The sequence below is a fragment of the Hippopotamus amphibius genome, chromosome 4, assembly GCF_030028045.1.
Source record: "Hippopotamus amphibius kiboko isolate mHipAmp2 chromosome 4, mHipAmp2.hap2, whole genome shotgun sequence".
Classification (NCBI taxonomy): Eukaryota; Metazoa; Chordata; class Mammalia; order Artiodactyla; family Hippopotamidae; genus Hippopotamus; species Hippopotamus amphibius.
Window position 1 is genome coordinate 154,014,515 of NC_080189.1, and position 15,060 is coordinate 154,029,574.

A 15,060-nucleotide genomic window follows, 5' to 3' on the forward strand; every position below is an offset into this window, starting at 1 on the left:
GGCTTAATTGCTCCACGGCATGTGGGATCCTCCTGGATCAGGGATGGAACCCGTGGCCCCTGCATTGGCAGGCGGATTCTTAACCACTGCACCACCAGGGAAGTCCCTTAATACTTTAATGGTTTCATTTTTCTTATTTATATCTTTGATCTATTTGAAATTTTTGGTGTAAAGAGTAAGGTAAGGATCAAGTTTATTTTTTCCCAACTGATTACCGATGTATTATAATACTTTATTAAATACTCCATCTCCTCCACTACCCCCCACTGATTTGAAATGGTGTTGTTATCATATGTATATTTCCATATGTATTTGGGTCTATTTCTTGGCTTTCCATTCTGTTCTATTCATTTGTCTCACTATTCACCTGTCTGTACCACACTATTTAAAGTATTATAGTTTTGTAATGTAGTTTAACATTTGGTAGGATTAATCAATCACCTGATGGTGGTCTTTGGATTATAATATTTTATAACACGTGTTTTCAGCAAACTATTTGTGTGTTTCCATAATTCTAGATGCCTTATCTTCCTTCTAAAATATTTTCTATGCTACTCCAGAGTACTACATGCTGTTCATTAGGGCTCTCTGCCTCCCAGACAAACTCAGGATAAATTGAGTATCATCTTCACAGGTGCAGGGAATCTTGAATTTGATTCATTAGTGATGGGAAGCCTACAAGCCTTTAGTACAAAGGTACTCAGATTTCAGGTCATTTGATGTACTTTCCCTCACATGCTATGGCATTGTGTCTGTTTCACTGGTTGACCCCAGCTCTGATTACATGGGGTAGGGAGGACTCAAATAAAACACCAACAGATCTTGTTTTCACATAGAATCTATAAGGTGTTGCAGACTCAGTGTCACCAGGTATTGGAAAAAAGGACTCTGTCCAATCAGCAGGATCATGTTGGCCAGCAGACATCCACCTCTAGGAGGCAGGCATTGGGGAGCACCAGCCGAAAGTTCCCCTCAGGGGCTTCTGGGGAATTTGCAGCTGACTGCTGCAGTGAACTGGAGCCAGAGCAAGAGAAGCATGAAGAGCTGGGAGAGGTAACCTGGGAGTGAAGAGGGATTCCCCTTGGGAATGATCTGACTAATTGTTCTGTTCATTAGGTGCTTGGGATTCGCAAGGGGCAGGAATGGCACCAAGAAATGCTCGGTATGTGTATGTTAAATGGATGGTTGAATCAATGAATGAGGGAGTGAGCACCTGCCTGCCACAGGAGTCTTCTTTTATCACTCATGTCTTCTTGGAGCCTCCTCTAACTTCGCTGGAAGGATCAGATCTGGCACATAACTCTTGGAGTCCTGTTCAGGAGAGGAATGCTAAGTGAGCAAAGACTCTGAACCCTACATATTCTGCTCCCATCCCCTCACACACCTCCAGAAGGCTCTGGGAGTTTCTGCTAGGTTTGCTTCTTGTGTTTCCCCTCATCTTTAATAGCATTCAACTGAAACATTACCCACATTTATTACCTCTCCCTTATCTACACTAAACCCTTGAGTAAAGCAAGTCGGACAGGAATCAGTAAAGCTAATCGTAACAGCCAACTCTTTTTTTTTTTTTTTTTTTTTTTTTTTGCCCTGTGGCATGTGGGATATTAGTTCCCCGACCAGGGAACCTGTGCCCCCTGCAGTGGAGGCTCAGAGCCTTAACCACTGGAACGCCAGGGAAGTCCCAACAGCCAAGTCTTCAACAGTGTCTACTGTGTGCTAGTTTCTGTCTCAAATTCTGTACCTATTTAATTAAATACTTAAAAAGGTAGGTGTGTATTCTATCATGCCCATATCATGCAAGTAAGGAAACTGAGTTAACAGAGAGAGGTTTAGTAACTTGTCCATGGCCACCCATCTGGTACATAGTTCAGCTGAGATTTGAACCAAGAAGTCTACTCTCAGAGCCCATGCACTGAAATACTATACCTTTTCTTTGACATGTATGTGTGTGGGTTAACTTCATTAAAACAGAACATAAAACACAGATAAGTGCAGAAATCAAGTGCATGACAGTGAATTTTCACAAAGTGAGTACACCTGTGTGACAGCACCCACCTCAAAGAACAGAACACTACCCGCCCCCTAGGAGATCCCAGCATGCACCATCCCAGTCTCTACCCCTTCCCCACCAAGGGAAACCACTCTCCTGAATTCTCTCACCATTCTTCTGGGGGTTTCTTCCTTGTTTTTCTATTTTAATCACACTGTATTTCAAGTATCATGGGGTCTGTTGCTAAAGTTAAAAATATTCTATTTTGCAGGAGTGGAGGTGGGGGTGGTTGAGAGAACACATTTCCTAGATAAGAGAAAGAGGGTGGGAAAGTTAGGGGCCAGTTCTCCATCTCCCCTCATTCTCTCTGCCAGTAAGTGTGAGGCTCTGCTCTTTTCGGCATCCTCCTCTCCCAGGACTACATCTCCCAGCAGGCTGTGCTCTGACAGCTCTCGGATTTAAATAGGATTCTGGGCTACGCTTAGAGCCAGGCTGTTGCTGAGCACCCAGGAGCGAGAGGAGCTGGAGGAGAGAGAAGCAGCAAGAAGCAGCCAAGAGTTGGAGCCAGACCAGGAGGAGCCCAAGCGAGAGTTGCTCTTGCTAAAGCAGCAGCAACTAAAGAAGTTGAAAAGATGCTGATTTTCTTGGGACTGCTCACCTCCTTCCTTTCTTTCCTGTATGTGACAGCTCCATCCATCAGGTTTGTCTTAATTCAGTAACTCACTCAATAGTTTATAAAGCCCTCGACTGGGAGCCACAGAGCTTGTAAGTAGATGAGTTTTCAGCTGCTGAAGGAAGAGAAAGGGATGGAGGCCAAGGGAGAGAAAGTCAAGGCAGAAAAAGCAGGAAGGAAGGAGGTAGTTATGAATACCATGGTGGAAAATGAGAAGGAAGCACCTGGGGCTGGGAGAGGAGGGGTGGGTTTGAATTCTGATGCAAGTGGAAGGCTGAGTGGATGACTCTGTTAAGTAGCTTGACAGACATCTTATGGGAGAGTCCTTGCTCTTTCACTGTATTACCTTGGGTTCCTCTGAAGATCTCCCTTTCTTCACTGTCCCTAGTCAAGGTGGCCCCGCTGTGTTACCATGGGTGGGCATTGCTGAGGGACTCATTGTTAAGTACCAGGCATCTGGGGAAGGAAACAAATTCTCTTCCCTTTGAGACTACCCTCAACGTTTTGGGTCGGCTCTTGCCGTGGGATTTCTGGAGATGTCCAAGAAATGTGTGTTCTGAGCAGAGAATTTTTACATTGCTGATGATGAGTGTTGCTCTGGGTCCTGGCATAGAAACCTGGATTTGGGTTCCAGTTTTGCTACTATTAGTGAGTGACTTGAACTTCTTTGAATCTCAGCTTTCTCCATTGTAATGTGGGGATACTAACAGGGTGGTTGAGAGAATTAAATTCCCTTGGAAAGTGCCTGGCCTAGTGCTTGGCAGTTGGATGATGCTCGGGTAATGTTAGTTTTACTTCCCTCTGTCCTATTTTTGGGAACATGTCAAATCAACTCTATGTAAAAGGATGCTCTCTGCACAGAGGTCTGAACAAGGGAGGTTTTCTCCCTGTGCACTGATGGCAAGAATGAAATCGCCAGTGGAATGGCAGAATCCTCTGGCTCTCTAAAACTGGAGAGGCAGCCCAAGAGCCGTATTTCTATATGGGAGACTGGAGGTGCTGTTCATCAGTTACTCACCGTTGCTGCTTATTGAAAGCTGAGGGCTCAGGACCACTGATTCCACTAATGCCCATCCCCCTCACGTTTTTAGGGCAGATGAGAGGAGGAAGCTGAACCTCTAGAGATAAGAGCGAGATATCTGTGTTATTTAACAAGGAACCTGTTGGCCCTGGCTCAAGAGAACTTATTCTGTTTGCTCACTTGATCCTTTATAGCCTCCAGGCATGTGACCTCCGGACCTGAGCTGACAGGCAGGAGACTGCCTTGCCCACTGGGAAGACGCGGTCCCCTGAAGATTAGCTTCTTTAGGTCTCCTGACGACAGAAAGAAATCCCTCTTTGAGGCCGGGTGGATTTTATGTATCTCAGTCTGGGATTGGGAAGGGTGGTGCATAAATGTTTTGTTTCCCTTGCCTGTAGGAAGTTCTTTGCTGGTGGGGTTTGTAGAACCAACGTGCAGCTTCCCGGGAAGGTGGTGGTAATCACCGGCGCCAACACGGGCATCGGCAAGGAGACGGCTAGAGAGCTTGCACGCAGAGGCAAGTCCTCCCCTCCTGTGTCCACAGGGCTGTACCTCCTGCCTTTCTCACTAGGAGTCTTGCTCACTTTCCCTTATCTTTCCTCCTGGGTGTGGAGGCTCTGACCAGGAACTCAAGGAACCTGGGATTCATATCCAGCTGTGACACCAGCTTCCTCTGTGGCCTTAAACCTTCCTTCCTTCCTGCTTCTTTTCTGTTATATACAGTAAGGAAAACAATGATATCTGGGTATAATATTGGTCAGGTCAGTTATTCTAAAAGGAGGTCCTAAGCCACATTCAATATTGGGGTATAAAAACCAGGGTTCCCAGCCTGGGGTTACACAAGGAGAATCTGGAAGTGGCAATATAGCCATTCATTGCTTTAGAGATGGTGTGTGTGTTGGGGGTGGGGGATGCGGGGCTGAGATGCTCTGTCCACCAATCCCAGACTCACTTAACTAGACTCTTCTTCAGCCCAGGATCTGAACACATTGCCCTCTGTTTTTTTGGCCCCAGGAGCCCGAGTATACATTGCCTGTCGAGATGTACTGAAGGGGGAGTCTGCTGCCAGTGAAATTCGAGCTGATACGAAGAACTCCCAGGTGCTGGTACGGAAACTGGACCTATCTGATACCAAATCCATCCGAGCCTTTGCTGAGGGCTTCCTGGCAGGTGAGGCCCTAGTGGGTGGCTAGAAAGGCAGGAAGCTGGGTGTGGGAGTGGCTGCTCCACGCTGGACCATCTCTAACCCTCACATCAGAACCATCATGGATCCCACTGGACAGGTTCTGCTGCATGAACCAGCAGGGCAGGGAATTGGCACAGGGATGACGGGTGGACAGGCTGAACAGGATCTTGCCTCAGCTGTGGGAATGTTGGAGGTGTTAGCTCCCTGTTTGGGCTTGCACCTTGGCATCAAGGTGTGTCCATGATGCCACTCTCTTCTTTCATCCTGAGAGTCAACCTTCTGTGGCCATAGGCACTAGAGGAAGTTGTGCTGCTGCTAATATTCTTCTGTATCTTGGAAAATGACCATCTTCTATTAAGGACTGTGAAATCCATGAGGGACAGGAACCGCATCTGGTTCATTTTACCACTGTATGCCCAGTGCCCAGCCCAGCTCAGAGTCAGTACTAAGTACATATTTGCTGTATGTACGGATGAATGAATGAATGAATGAATGGTGTTCAGGAAGGTAACAGCAACTAAAATTAGAAACCCAGTGAGAGTTGTTACTGAATATCACTGAGATAGGTCCAAAGGCAAGGAACAAACACTCAGGACTGGGACAGGCAGCTAGCTGACTCCTTGCTAACCACATGGTCTCCTTGGTTGTGCTCTTTAGAGGAAAAACAGCTTCATATTCTGATCAACAATGCAGGAGTTATGATGTGTCCATATTCCAAGACAGCTGATGGCTTTGAAACCCACCTGGGAGTCAACCACCTGGGTGAGTATCTTCCAGTGAGTGAAAAGCGAGGCATATACCATCACGGTCTCTGTAGGGAGATGATCCTATACCAGTGCTGAGAACCTCCACTGGTCCTCATAGAGACCAAGATTCTATTAGACTGGAGATACTGGTTTTTCTTTCACTACCTCTCTCCTCACCAGTACAAAAAAGTGAGCTCCTCTTACTCATACCATTAAGAAACCCCCAATCTTTGGAGATACCAGGAAGAAGAAGATCACCCTTGAATAGGACTGTGACTTGCCAAGCCAGGTCAGATGAGGGGAGTGCAGAAGTCTGTTTGGCTGGAGGGGGTGCTATCTATAACTGAGGACCTAGTAAGCCAAGGGTGGGTCCATGGAGGAGGCAGACCTTGAGGATGTGAGATATGAGAGAGGCTGGAGTTCAGAGTTCAAGGCAGTGGCTCTAGTGAGGGATCATGGAACATGAACTCTGATCCTAGGCAACTGTTATTTCCCCTGCCTATCCCATCCTTCCTTCTGTCCACACCCACAGCTGTGTGATCATAACCAGGGAGGGGGTGTCTGAAGCCACCTGTTGCTCCGACTGGGCCAAGGGCGGAGGTACAAATAACAACAGATTACATCTATATTGCCTTACCTATAGTCCAGCTCTGGCCCTTGCCTCGAGGGCTCCACTAACTCAGACTGAGTGACCATTAGCACTAAGTTACTCATGGTATCAAAATGTTCGCACCTGGAAGATAGTGAGCTAGTGCTAAAGTCATACATCAACTCCCACAGCCCGAGCCCAGGCTGCAGCTCCTCTCTTCATTCCCCCCTGCTGGCTGTCCTCACAGGTCACTTCCTTCTCACCCGCTTGCTCCTGGGGCAGCTGAAGGAGTCTGCTCCTGCGCGGGTGGTGAACCTGTCATCAGTGGTCCACCATGCTGGCAAGATTCGCTTCCATGACCTCCAGGGTGAGAAGTACTACAACCGGTGTTTTGCTTATTGCCACAGCAAGCTGGCCAATGTGCTCTTTACTCACGAGCTGGCCAAGAGGCTCCAAGGTAAGTCTAGAGAAAGGGCCAGGGTTAAGGCAGCAAAAACAGAAGCTTCAGTCCAGGTTAGAAGTTCACAGAAACTTCTGAAGTCAGAATGTCAAACATGTACACTTCAGTGGCAGCTCTGTGCACTAAGGGGAATGAGGTTATAAACAGAGTAAAAACAGAGTCGTTGCTCCTGGGAAGCTTAAAATTGAACAGGGCTCAGGAACCTATAAACCTTATGTGCTTTGTCACATCTTATTTCATATTTATTATTTCATCGGATTCTTCAGAACACCCTCTTGCAATGGGCGGAGTAGGTATTGTTTTTACCATTTTATGTGTCCAAACTGAGTTCCAAAGTAGTGGCTGGCCCAAGATTACATGGCAAGTGAAGGCGTGAGGACTGGAACGTGGGATCTCTGCTTTAAATCAGGGTGCTTCCTTCCCTGTGCCATTTGCTGAGGTTTACATGGTGAGCTGAGCTACAGAGCTGCCACTCACTGCCTGGAGTCAGGAAGCTGGGGCCGGATTTCAGATGCGTGGGTCTGAGTTCTTGCTCCAGCACATAGTAGCCACGTGTGTGTACAAACGTGTCCCTTTAACCTCCCTTGACTTCATCCCCTGAACTGTAAAATGAGGTGAGGCCACTCTTGATCCTATGATTCTGTGCTCCCCTGGAGTTTTTGTTGAGCTGCTGACTTTGACATCTGTGAACTGGAGGACCATTTGCTATAGTGAATAAGCCAGAGTTTGAGGAAAATAGTATTTACTATCAGAATGCAGAAAGTAGAAGAATAGGGTAATCATTAAAATAAATAATAATGACAATAATAATTGAGAGTTTGTGGGTGCCATTTACTATCCGTGTCTTAACTCATGGAATACAGTATTCCTTTGAGGTAGGTGCTGTTCTTTTCCCCCTCCCTGCAAAGGAAGAGATAGGCACAGATATCTTAAGAACCTTGTGCCAGCAAGATATATTAATTCCTAGGTGAACCAGGATTCAAATCTGGGCAATGTAGCTCGGAAGTCTATGCTCTTTACTCTACACTGGTGTTCAGACCTTGGCCCTGCAACCTGCTAGGTGTGACCTTGGGCAATTGACTTAACTGTGATGAAAACTGTTTCCTCAGCTGTAAATGGGTTTCTTAACCTCATCTACCTCATGAACCTCTTTGAGAGTCAAATGAGATAATGTAAAACATGTAGCATAGCCCTTCTATGTAATAAGTACTGAAAATAGTGGAGGCAGCAGGGGTGTCTTGGGGGCATGTTAACCCTCATCATTTCCATCCACACCCCTCAATCTATACCTCATAAAATGTGCTTGCCCAGCAAATGCAGTTCTCAACAAGGTCCTAGCTTCCTACCTTCTAACAGGGTTGCTGCCCCCAAGACCCTCCAACAGACATTCCATTTAAGCCAAAGATTAAGATGACTCTGAAATAAAAGGACTTTCAACCAAGCATTCCTTTTGGAGCACAGAAGGCTGAGAAGGTTATCAATCTTTCTGGATAAGATCAACTAATTACTCCTGAGATTCTACCCAGCTAAAACTGGCGTCTTCTGAACACTGGGGATCCGTTTCCCGGGTCCCTTCTCGCTTGTGCATGTTGCTGCAGGAGATGAGCTGTTTCCCTGGCTCGGAGAGTGTCTCTGATCTAACTGTGCCCTCTTTGCCCTAGGCACGGGGGTCACCACCTACGCCGTGCACCCAGGCATCGTCCGCTCCGAACTGGTCCGGCACTCATTCCTGCTGTGCCTGCTCTGGCGGCTCTTCTCCCCCTTCCTCAAGACAGCGAGGGAGGGGGCCCAGACCAGCCTGCACTGTGCCCTGGCTGAGGGCCTGGAGCCTATGAGTGGCAAGTACTTCAGGTGCGTGGAGGCCGCATGCGTTCTCCCCATCGCCTGTGTGCGTGGTGAGGCACAGGCCTCCCTGGGCTTTGCCCCTCCCAGTGGCTGAGTTTGTGCCTGATGGGGGAATGCAGGTTCACGTGGGGCCAGTAAACCAAATGCTGTTACTTTTCTAAGGAAACTTGCATTTGAAACATGGCAAGAGCTGCTTTTATGGCTCTGCTTGAAACATGTATGCCACATTTCCAGATGAGCCTTTTTCTCTTCCTTGAAGCTTTTGGCTGACTTTCTTCATGAATTTTTAAATAGCACATGGAACAAAGCTCCGGGGCAAAGTCACCTTCCCCCCAGTGTGAACTCTGTCTCCTAAAGCTACCAAGGCTGGCCCTATCTGTTGCAACATAAAAATAGACATTTCGGTATTGAGGTCTATCACAAACTCAAGGGGCAATCAGAGTTTGGGAATAAAGGGAAGCCCAGGATTACATCTCTTCCCATTCCATGACTTGATCCAGCCCAGTGTGCTTTTCTGTCCCACTTGGTTCAAGATGGCTCATTGGTACACCACTTATTAAGTGAAACATTGGAAATAACCTCAGTGTCCAACAATAGGGGAATGGATAAATGATCATAGCTAATGTTGCTTGAGCTCTTACATGTTGGGCACTCTTCTAAGTGTTGTACAGGTATTAAGTCACATAATCATCACAAGTCTGAAAGGTAGAGCATATTATTATCCCCATTTTACAGATGAAGAAACTGAGGCACGGAATAATTAACTTGCTCAGGGTCGTATACTTTGTAAGTGGTAGGCCTGGGATTTAAACCCAGGCAGTCTAGCTCTAGAGCTGTGCTGTGCAGCATGGTTGCCACTGGCTGTATATGGCTATTGAGCACTTAAGATATGGCCAGTCCAAACTGGGACATGCTGTATGCGTAAAATATACACCAGATTGTGAAGACATAGTATGAAAAAAAGAAATGTAAAATACCTCATTAATAATTTTTATATTGACTACATGCTGAAATAATTTGGCTACGTTGGGTTAAATAAAATTTAATACTAAAATTAATTTCACCTATTTCTTTTTTTAAAAAATTTATATATTTATTTATATATTTTTGGCTGTGTTGGGTCTTCATTGCTGTGCGCAGGCTTTCTCTAGTTGTGGCGAGTGGGGGCTATACTTCGTTGCAGTGCAATGGCTTCTTATTGCGGTGGCTTCTCTTGTTGCAGAGCATGGGCTCTAGGCATGCGGGCTCTAGTAGTTGTAGTGCATGGGCTTAGTTGCTCTGCGGCATGTGGGATCTTCGCAGACCAGGGCTCGAACACGTGTCCCCTGCGTCAGCAGACAGATTCTCAACCACTGCGCCACCAGGGAAGTCCTCAGTTTTTTAATAAATACTTTAAAATTTCTATTAGGAAACTTAAAATTATACATGTGGTTTACATTTGTGGTTCGCATCATATTTCTACTAGACAATGCCACCCTGGGGTCTGGGTATTTAATATCACTGCCTTAAACGTGATAAAATATTATATAGTCGCTAAATAAAAGTATTTTTGAATAATAATTAATGGGGAAATGTTAGTAATATATTATGAGAAAAAACTGAAACACAGACTATATTTATTCACTGTAAATGCATAGACAACAGTCTGAAAGGATACACAGCAAAACATAAGTAGTAGTTACTTCCAGAAAGTATGAGGAAGAATCAGGGAGAGTGTGAAGGAGTATTTTAACCTTTTACTGCAGGTACTTCTTCATTATTTAAAAATAAATTTTAAAAATCATATTAATTTATTACTTGTACAATTAAAATTGTACATTTTTAACAAGAGAATGATATCTTCCCCAAACTAGGTACAGTATGATCCCAGTTTTGTATAAAAGAAAGACTTTATATCTATATCTATATATCTTTTTTAAGAACTTTTATTGTGATACAGTTAACACAATAAACAGCATATATTTATTTTTTTATTTTTTATTGTTTTAACTTTTTATTTTTTTATTTTTTACAATAAACTGCATATATTTATAGAGTGTACAATTTGGTATCCCAATCTCCCAATTCATTCCCCCCCAACCCTCCCTGCTTTCCCCACTTGGTGTCCATATGTTTGTTCTCTACATCTGTGTCTCTATTTCTGCCTTGCAAACCAGTTGATTTGTATCATTTTTCTATAGTCCACATGTATGTGTTAATATACAATATTTGTTTTTCTTTTTCTGACTCATTTCACTCTGTATGACAGTCTCCAGATCCATCCACGTCTCTACAAAGGTCCCAGTTTGTCTACTAACTTTGGGTTTTGTTTGCTCTTCTTTCTCTAGTTTCTTTAGGTGTAAGGTTAGATTGTTTATTTGGGATTTTTCTTGTTTCTTGAGGTTGGATTGTATTGCTATAAACTTCGCTCTTAGAACTGCCTTTGCTGCATCTCATAGGTTTTGGATCATTGTGTTTTCATTGTCATTTGTCTCTAGGTATTTTTTGATTCCCTCTTTGATTTCTTCAGTGATCTCTTGGTTATTTAGTAGCATATTGTTTAGCCTCCATGTGTTTGTGTTTTTTACAGTTTTTTTTCCAGTAATTGATTTCTAATCTCATAGTGTTGTGGTCAGAAAAGATGCTTGATATGATTTCAATTTTCTTGAATTTACCAACGCTTGATTTATGACCCAAAATGTCATCTATCCTGGAGAATGTTCCATGTGCACTTGAGAAGAATGTGTAATCTGTTGTTTTTGGATGTAATGTCCTATAGATATCTATTAAATCAAGCTGATTTATTGTGTCATTTAAAGCTTGTGTTTCCTTATTGATTTTTTGTGTGGATGATCTGTCCATTGGTGTAAGTGGGGTGTTAAAGTCCCCCACTATTATTGTGTTAGTCGATTTCCTCTTTCATAGTTGTTAGCATTTGCCTTATGTATTGAGGTGCTCCTATATTGGGTGCATATATATTTATAATTGTTATCTCCTCTTCTTGGATGGATCCCTTGATCTTTATGTAGTGTCCTTTCTTGTCTCTTGTAACATTTTTTATTTTAAAGTCTTTTATCTGATATGAGTATCACTACTCCAGCTTTCTTTTGATTTCCATCTGCATGGACTATCTTTTTCCATCCCCTCACTTTCAGTCTGTATGTGTCCCTAGGTCTGAAGTGGGTCTCTTGGAGACAGCATATATATGGGTCTTGTTTTTGTATCCATTCAGCCAGTCTGTGTCTTTTGGTTGGGGCATTTAGTGCATTTACATTCAAGGTCGTTATCTAGATGTATGTTCCTATTACCATTTTCTTAATTGTTTTGTTTTTGTTTCTGTAGGTCCTTTTCTTCTCTTATGTTTCCTGCTTAGAGACGTTCCTTTAGCATTTGTTGTAGGGCTGGCTTGGTGGTGCTGAATTCTCTTAGCTGTTGCTTGTCTGTAAAGCTTTTGATTTCTCCATGGAATCTGAATGAGATCCTTGCTGGGTAGAGTATTCTTGGTTGTAGGTTCTTCCCTTTCATCACTTTATTTTTATTTTTATTTTTTTAAGAACTTTTATTGATATATAATTGACATAATAAACTACATATATTTAAAGTGTACAGTGTAATTTTTTTTATTAGTAGTGTATATGCCATAATTTTTTTTTAGGCTCTTTATTGGAATATAACCTTTGATCACTTTAAATATATCATGCCACTCCCTTCTGGCTTGCAGAGTTTCTGCTGAGAAATCAGCTGTTAACCTGATGGGAGTTCCCTTGTATATTATTTATCGTTTTTCCCTTGTTGCTTTTAATAACTTTTCTCTGTCTTTAATTTTTGTCAATTTGACTACGATATGTCTTGGCGTGTTTCTCCTTGGGTTTATCCTGCCTGGGACTCTCTGTGCTTCCTGCACTTGGGTAGCTATTTCCTTTCCCATGTTAGGAAAGTTTTCAACTATAATCTCTTCCAGTATTTTCTTGGGTCCTTTCTCTCTCTCTTCTCCTTCTGGGACCCCTATAATGTGAATGTTGGTGCATTTAACATTGTCCTAGAGGTCTCTTAGGCTGTCTTCGGTTCTTTTCATTCTTTTTTCTTTATTCTTTTCCACATCAGTGATTATCACCATTCTGTCTTCCAGGTCACTTATTCACCCTTCTGCCTCAGTTAATCTGCTATTGGTTCCTTCTAGTGTATTTTTCATTTCAGTTATTGTGTTGTATATCTCTGTTTGTTTGCTCTTTAATTCTCCTAGGTCTTTGGTAAACTTTTTGATCTTTGCATCCAGTCGTTTTTCAAAATCCTGGATCATCTTCACCATCATTATTCTGAATTCTTTTTCTGGAAGGGTGCCTATCTCCTCTTCATGTAGTTGTTTTTCTGGGGTTTTATCCTGTCCCTTCATCTGGTATGAAGTCCTCTTCTTTTTCATTTTCTCTATCTTTCTGTGGCTGTGGTTTTCAGTTCCACAAGATGAAATACTGCTGATACTGCTTGATACTGCTGTCTGCCCTTTTGTGGAGGAAGCTATCTAGGAGGCTCGTGGGTGCTTCCTGATGGGAGGGACTGATGGTGGGTCTCTATATATCTTTATTTCTATATATACACAAACAAAGCAAAAAAAGAGTGTAAGGAAAGCAATTAACTAATAGGTTTTTCTTCTTTATCAGTACTGCATTTTCCAAGTGCTCTACGGGACTTTTATACTTAGAGAAAAACCCCTATTTAAAGAAAAACACCATGAACTCCGTGCTCTGCCCCAGCCCCCTCATCTGCTCACCCCAAAACAAAACAGGGGTGCTTACGGATTCATGGGGCACAAGTGGGTCTGTGGATAGAATTCAAGGGGGTCTGTGAACTTGGATGGGAAGATAATTTCATCTTTAGTTTCACTAACCTCTGTCTGAAATTTGGCATTTCCTTCGATTATGAATATAGACAATGAACCGCAGGAGTAGTAGTGATACCTGTGACTTTGTCCCTAAGAAAATGATAAATAATTTTATGTCGCATTGCAGTCGTTGCTGATACCTCAGAATGTCAGTTCTGCTCGCCAGTACTTTGAAATCTGGTGGTGATTAGACCCCGTGCTAACTCTTCTAATATAACACATTACTGTACCACAGATTTGTTTTTAAAATGTTTTATACTGTATATAAGACAGATAACCAACAAGGACCCACTGTATAGCATGGGAACTCTACTCAATACTCTGTGATAACCTATGCGACAAAAGAATCTAAAAAAGAATGAATATATGTATATGTATAACTGAATCACTTTGCTGTACACCTGAAGCTAACACAACATTGTAAATCAGCTACATCCCAATAAAATTAAAATTTAAGAAATCAATACAAAAATAAAATAAAATATTTTAAAACTGCATTTCAATACAGTTACTTTTTAACTAATATATTTTACACATTTAGAAATACATTCTGAGGAAGAGGACATAAACTTTTCCAGACTGTGCATTTTCACTCCTGGATGTTCACCCTCTTTCTCTGCCCTCCAGTGACTGCAGGAAGACCTGGGTGTCTCCAAGGGCCCGGAATAACAAAACAGCTGAGCGCTTGTGGAATGTCAGCTGTGAGCTTCTGGGAATCCAATGGGAGTAGAGCTGGTGGAAGAGGCACAGCTGTATCAGGCCCCGTCTACACCATAAGGAAAGGGGACCAAAGAGAAGGCCCACCCTGCAGGATTGTCCCAGCTGGCTGCTGTTGCGAATCCTGCCCTGCTCCGATACCCCTGACCCTTCCAGAGATCTTCGCACACCCATTCTTTCATGAGGCCGGCTCATGGCACGAGATGGTCACACCTACAGAGCATTCTTCCCCAAGACTTGCAGAGTCAGCCACCCTCTTGGGCCAGGAGGACTGGGCAGATGCCAGGCTGGGCACAGGGATGGCAGAAGAACCTGGGAAATTGGGTCAATTTCCTCACCAAGACCAAAAACGCCAGTTAACGTGCCCAGCTGAGGTGAGAGGAGCATCAGCGTTACATCTTCCCAGGGACTATAGACTCAAAAACTCTTGACCTCTCTTTCCTCTTTGAAACATTAATCTGGAGTCTGGACCAACTCAGGAAAATCTTGGCTCAGCCTTGGTTGACAGAACTACTGAGCCTTCGTGCTGCAACTACTGAAGCCCAAGCACCTAGAGCCCGTGCTCTGCAGCACTAGAAGCCACTGCAATGAGAAACCCACGCACCACAACGAAGAGCAGCCACCACTCCCCACAACTAGAGAAAGCCTGTGCACAGCAACGAAGACCCAATGCAGCCAAAAATAAATAAATACAATTAAAAAATTAAAACAAAAAACCTCCCAAAAAACAAACCCACCTTGGCCAACTTTAGTTCCTTCCTCTGAGCATCCTGTAGCCATGGTGTGAAGCCGGACCTTTCTGTTTTCTTTTTCCAGTATTTTTTTAAAAATTAAAAACAAACCTTTTCAGTTTTACTGAGATGTAATTGATGTATAACATTGTAAAAGTTTGGACCTTTCATCAAAAAGATGGTTTCTTTTTCCAAAGAGTTCCCTTTACCTCAATTTTTAGAGAAAATAAAGACTGAGCATTCA

At 43.4% G+C, this 15,060-nt stretch overlaps 1 protein-coding gene across 3 annotated transcripts; it reads left to right on the top strand.

Moving 5' to 3' along the window:
• The first annotated feature begins 2,453 nt into the window (after nucleotides 1-2,453).
• On the top strand, nucleotides 2,454-15,060 carry RDH12 (retinol dehydrogenase 12). 3 transcript variants are annotated; one of them, XM_057733189.1, is made up of 7 exons: nucleotides 2,454-2,690; nucleotides 4,083-4,201; nucleotides 4,699-4,854; nucleotides 5,528-5,632; nucleotides 6,453-6,662; nucleotides 8,327-8,516; nucleotides 13,996-15,060. In XM_057733189.1, the coding sequence occupies exons 1-7, from the start codon at nucleotides 2,623-2,625 to the stop codon at nucleotides 14,096-14,098; spliced, it is 951 nt and encodes a 316-aa protein (XP_057589172.1). In that variant the 5' UTR covers nucleotides 2,454-2,622; the 3' UTR covers nucleotides 14,099-15,060. The 3 variants fall into 3 exon arrangements, with proteins under 3 accessions (XP_057589172.1, XP_057589173.1, XP_057589174.1); XM_057733190.1 differs by having other exon boundaries at nucleotides 2,477-2,690; nucleotides 6,453-6,572; XM_057733191.1 differs by lacking the exon at nucleotides 6,453-6,662 and having other exon boundaries at nucleotides 2,477-2,690.

Excerpts from the sequence above, each read along its gene's own strand:
- RDH12 (XM_057733189.1), top strand. The coding sequence starts at position 2,623 with ATGCTGATTTTCTTGGGACTGCTCACCTCCTTCCTTTCTTTCCTGTAT. Across the intron at positions 4,202-4,698 it reads TAGAGAGCTTGCACGCAGAG|GAGCCCGAGTATACATTGCC; the intron begins GCAAGTCCTCCC and ends TTTTGGCCCCAG. Across the intron at positions 5,633-6,452 it reads CCTGGGAGTCAACCACCTGG|GTCACTTCCTTCTCACCCGC; the intron begins GTGAGTATCTTC and ends CTGTCCTCACAG.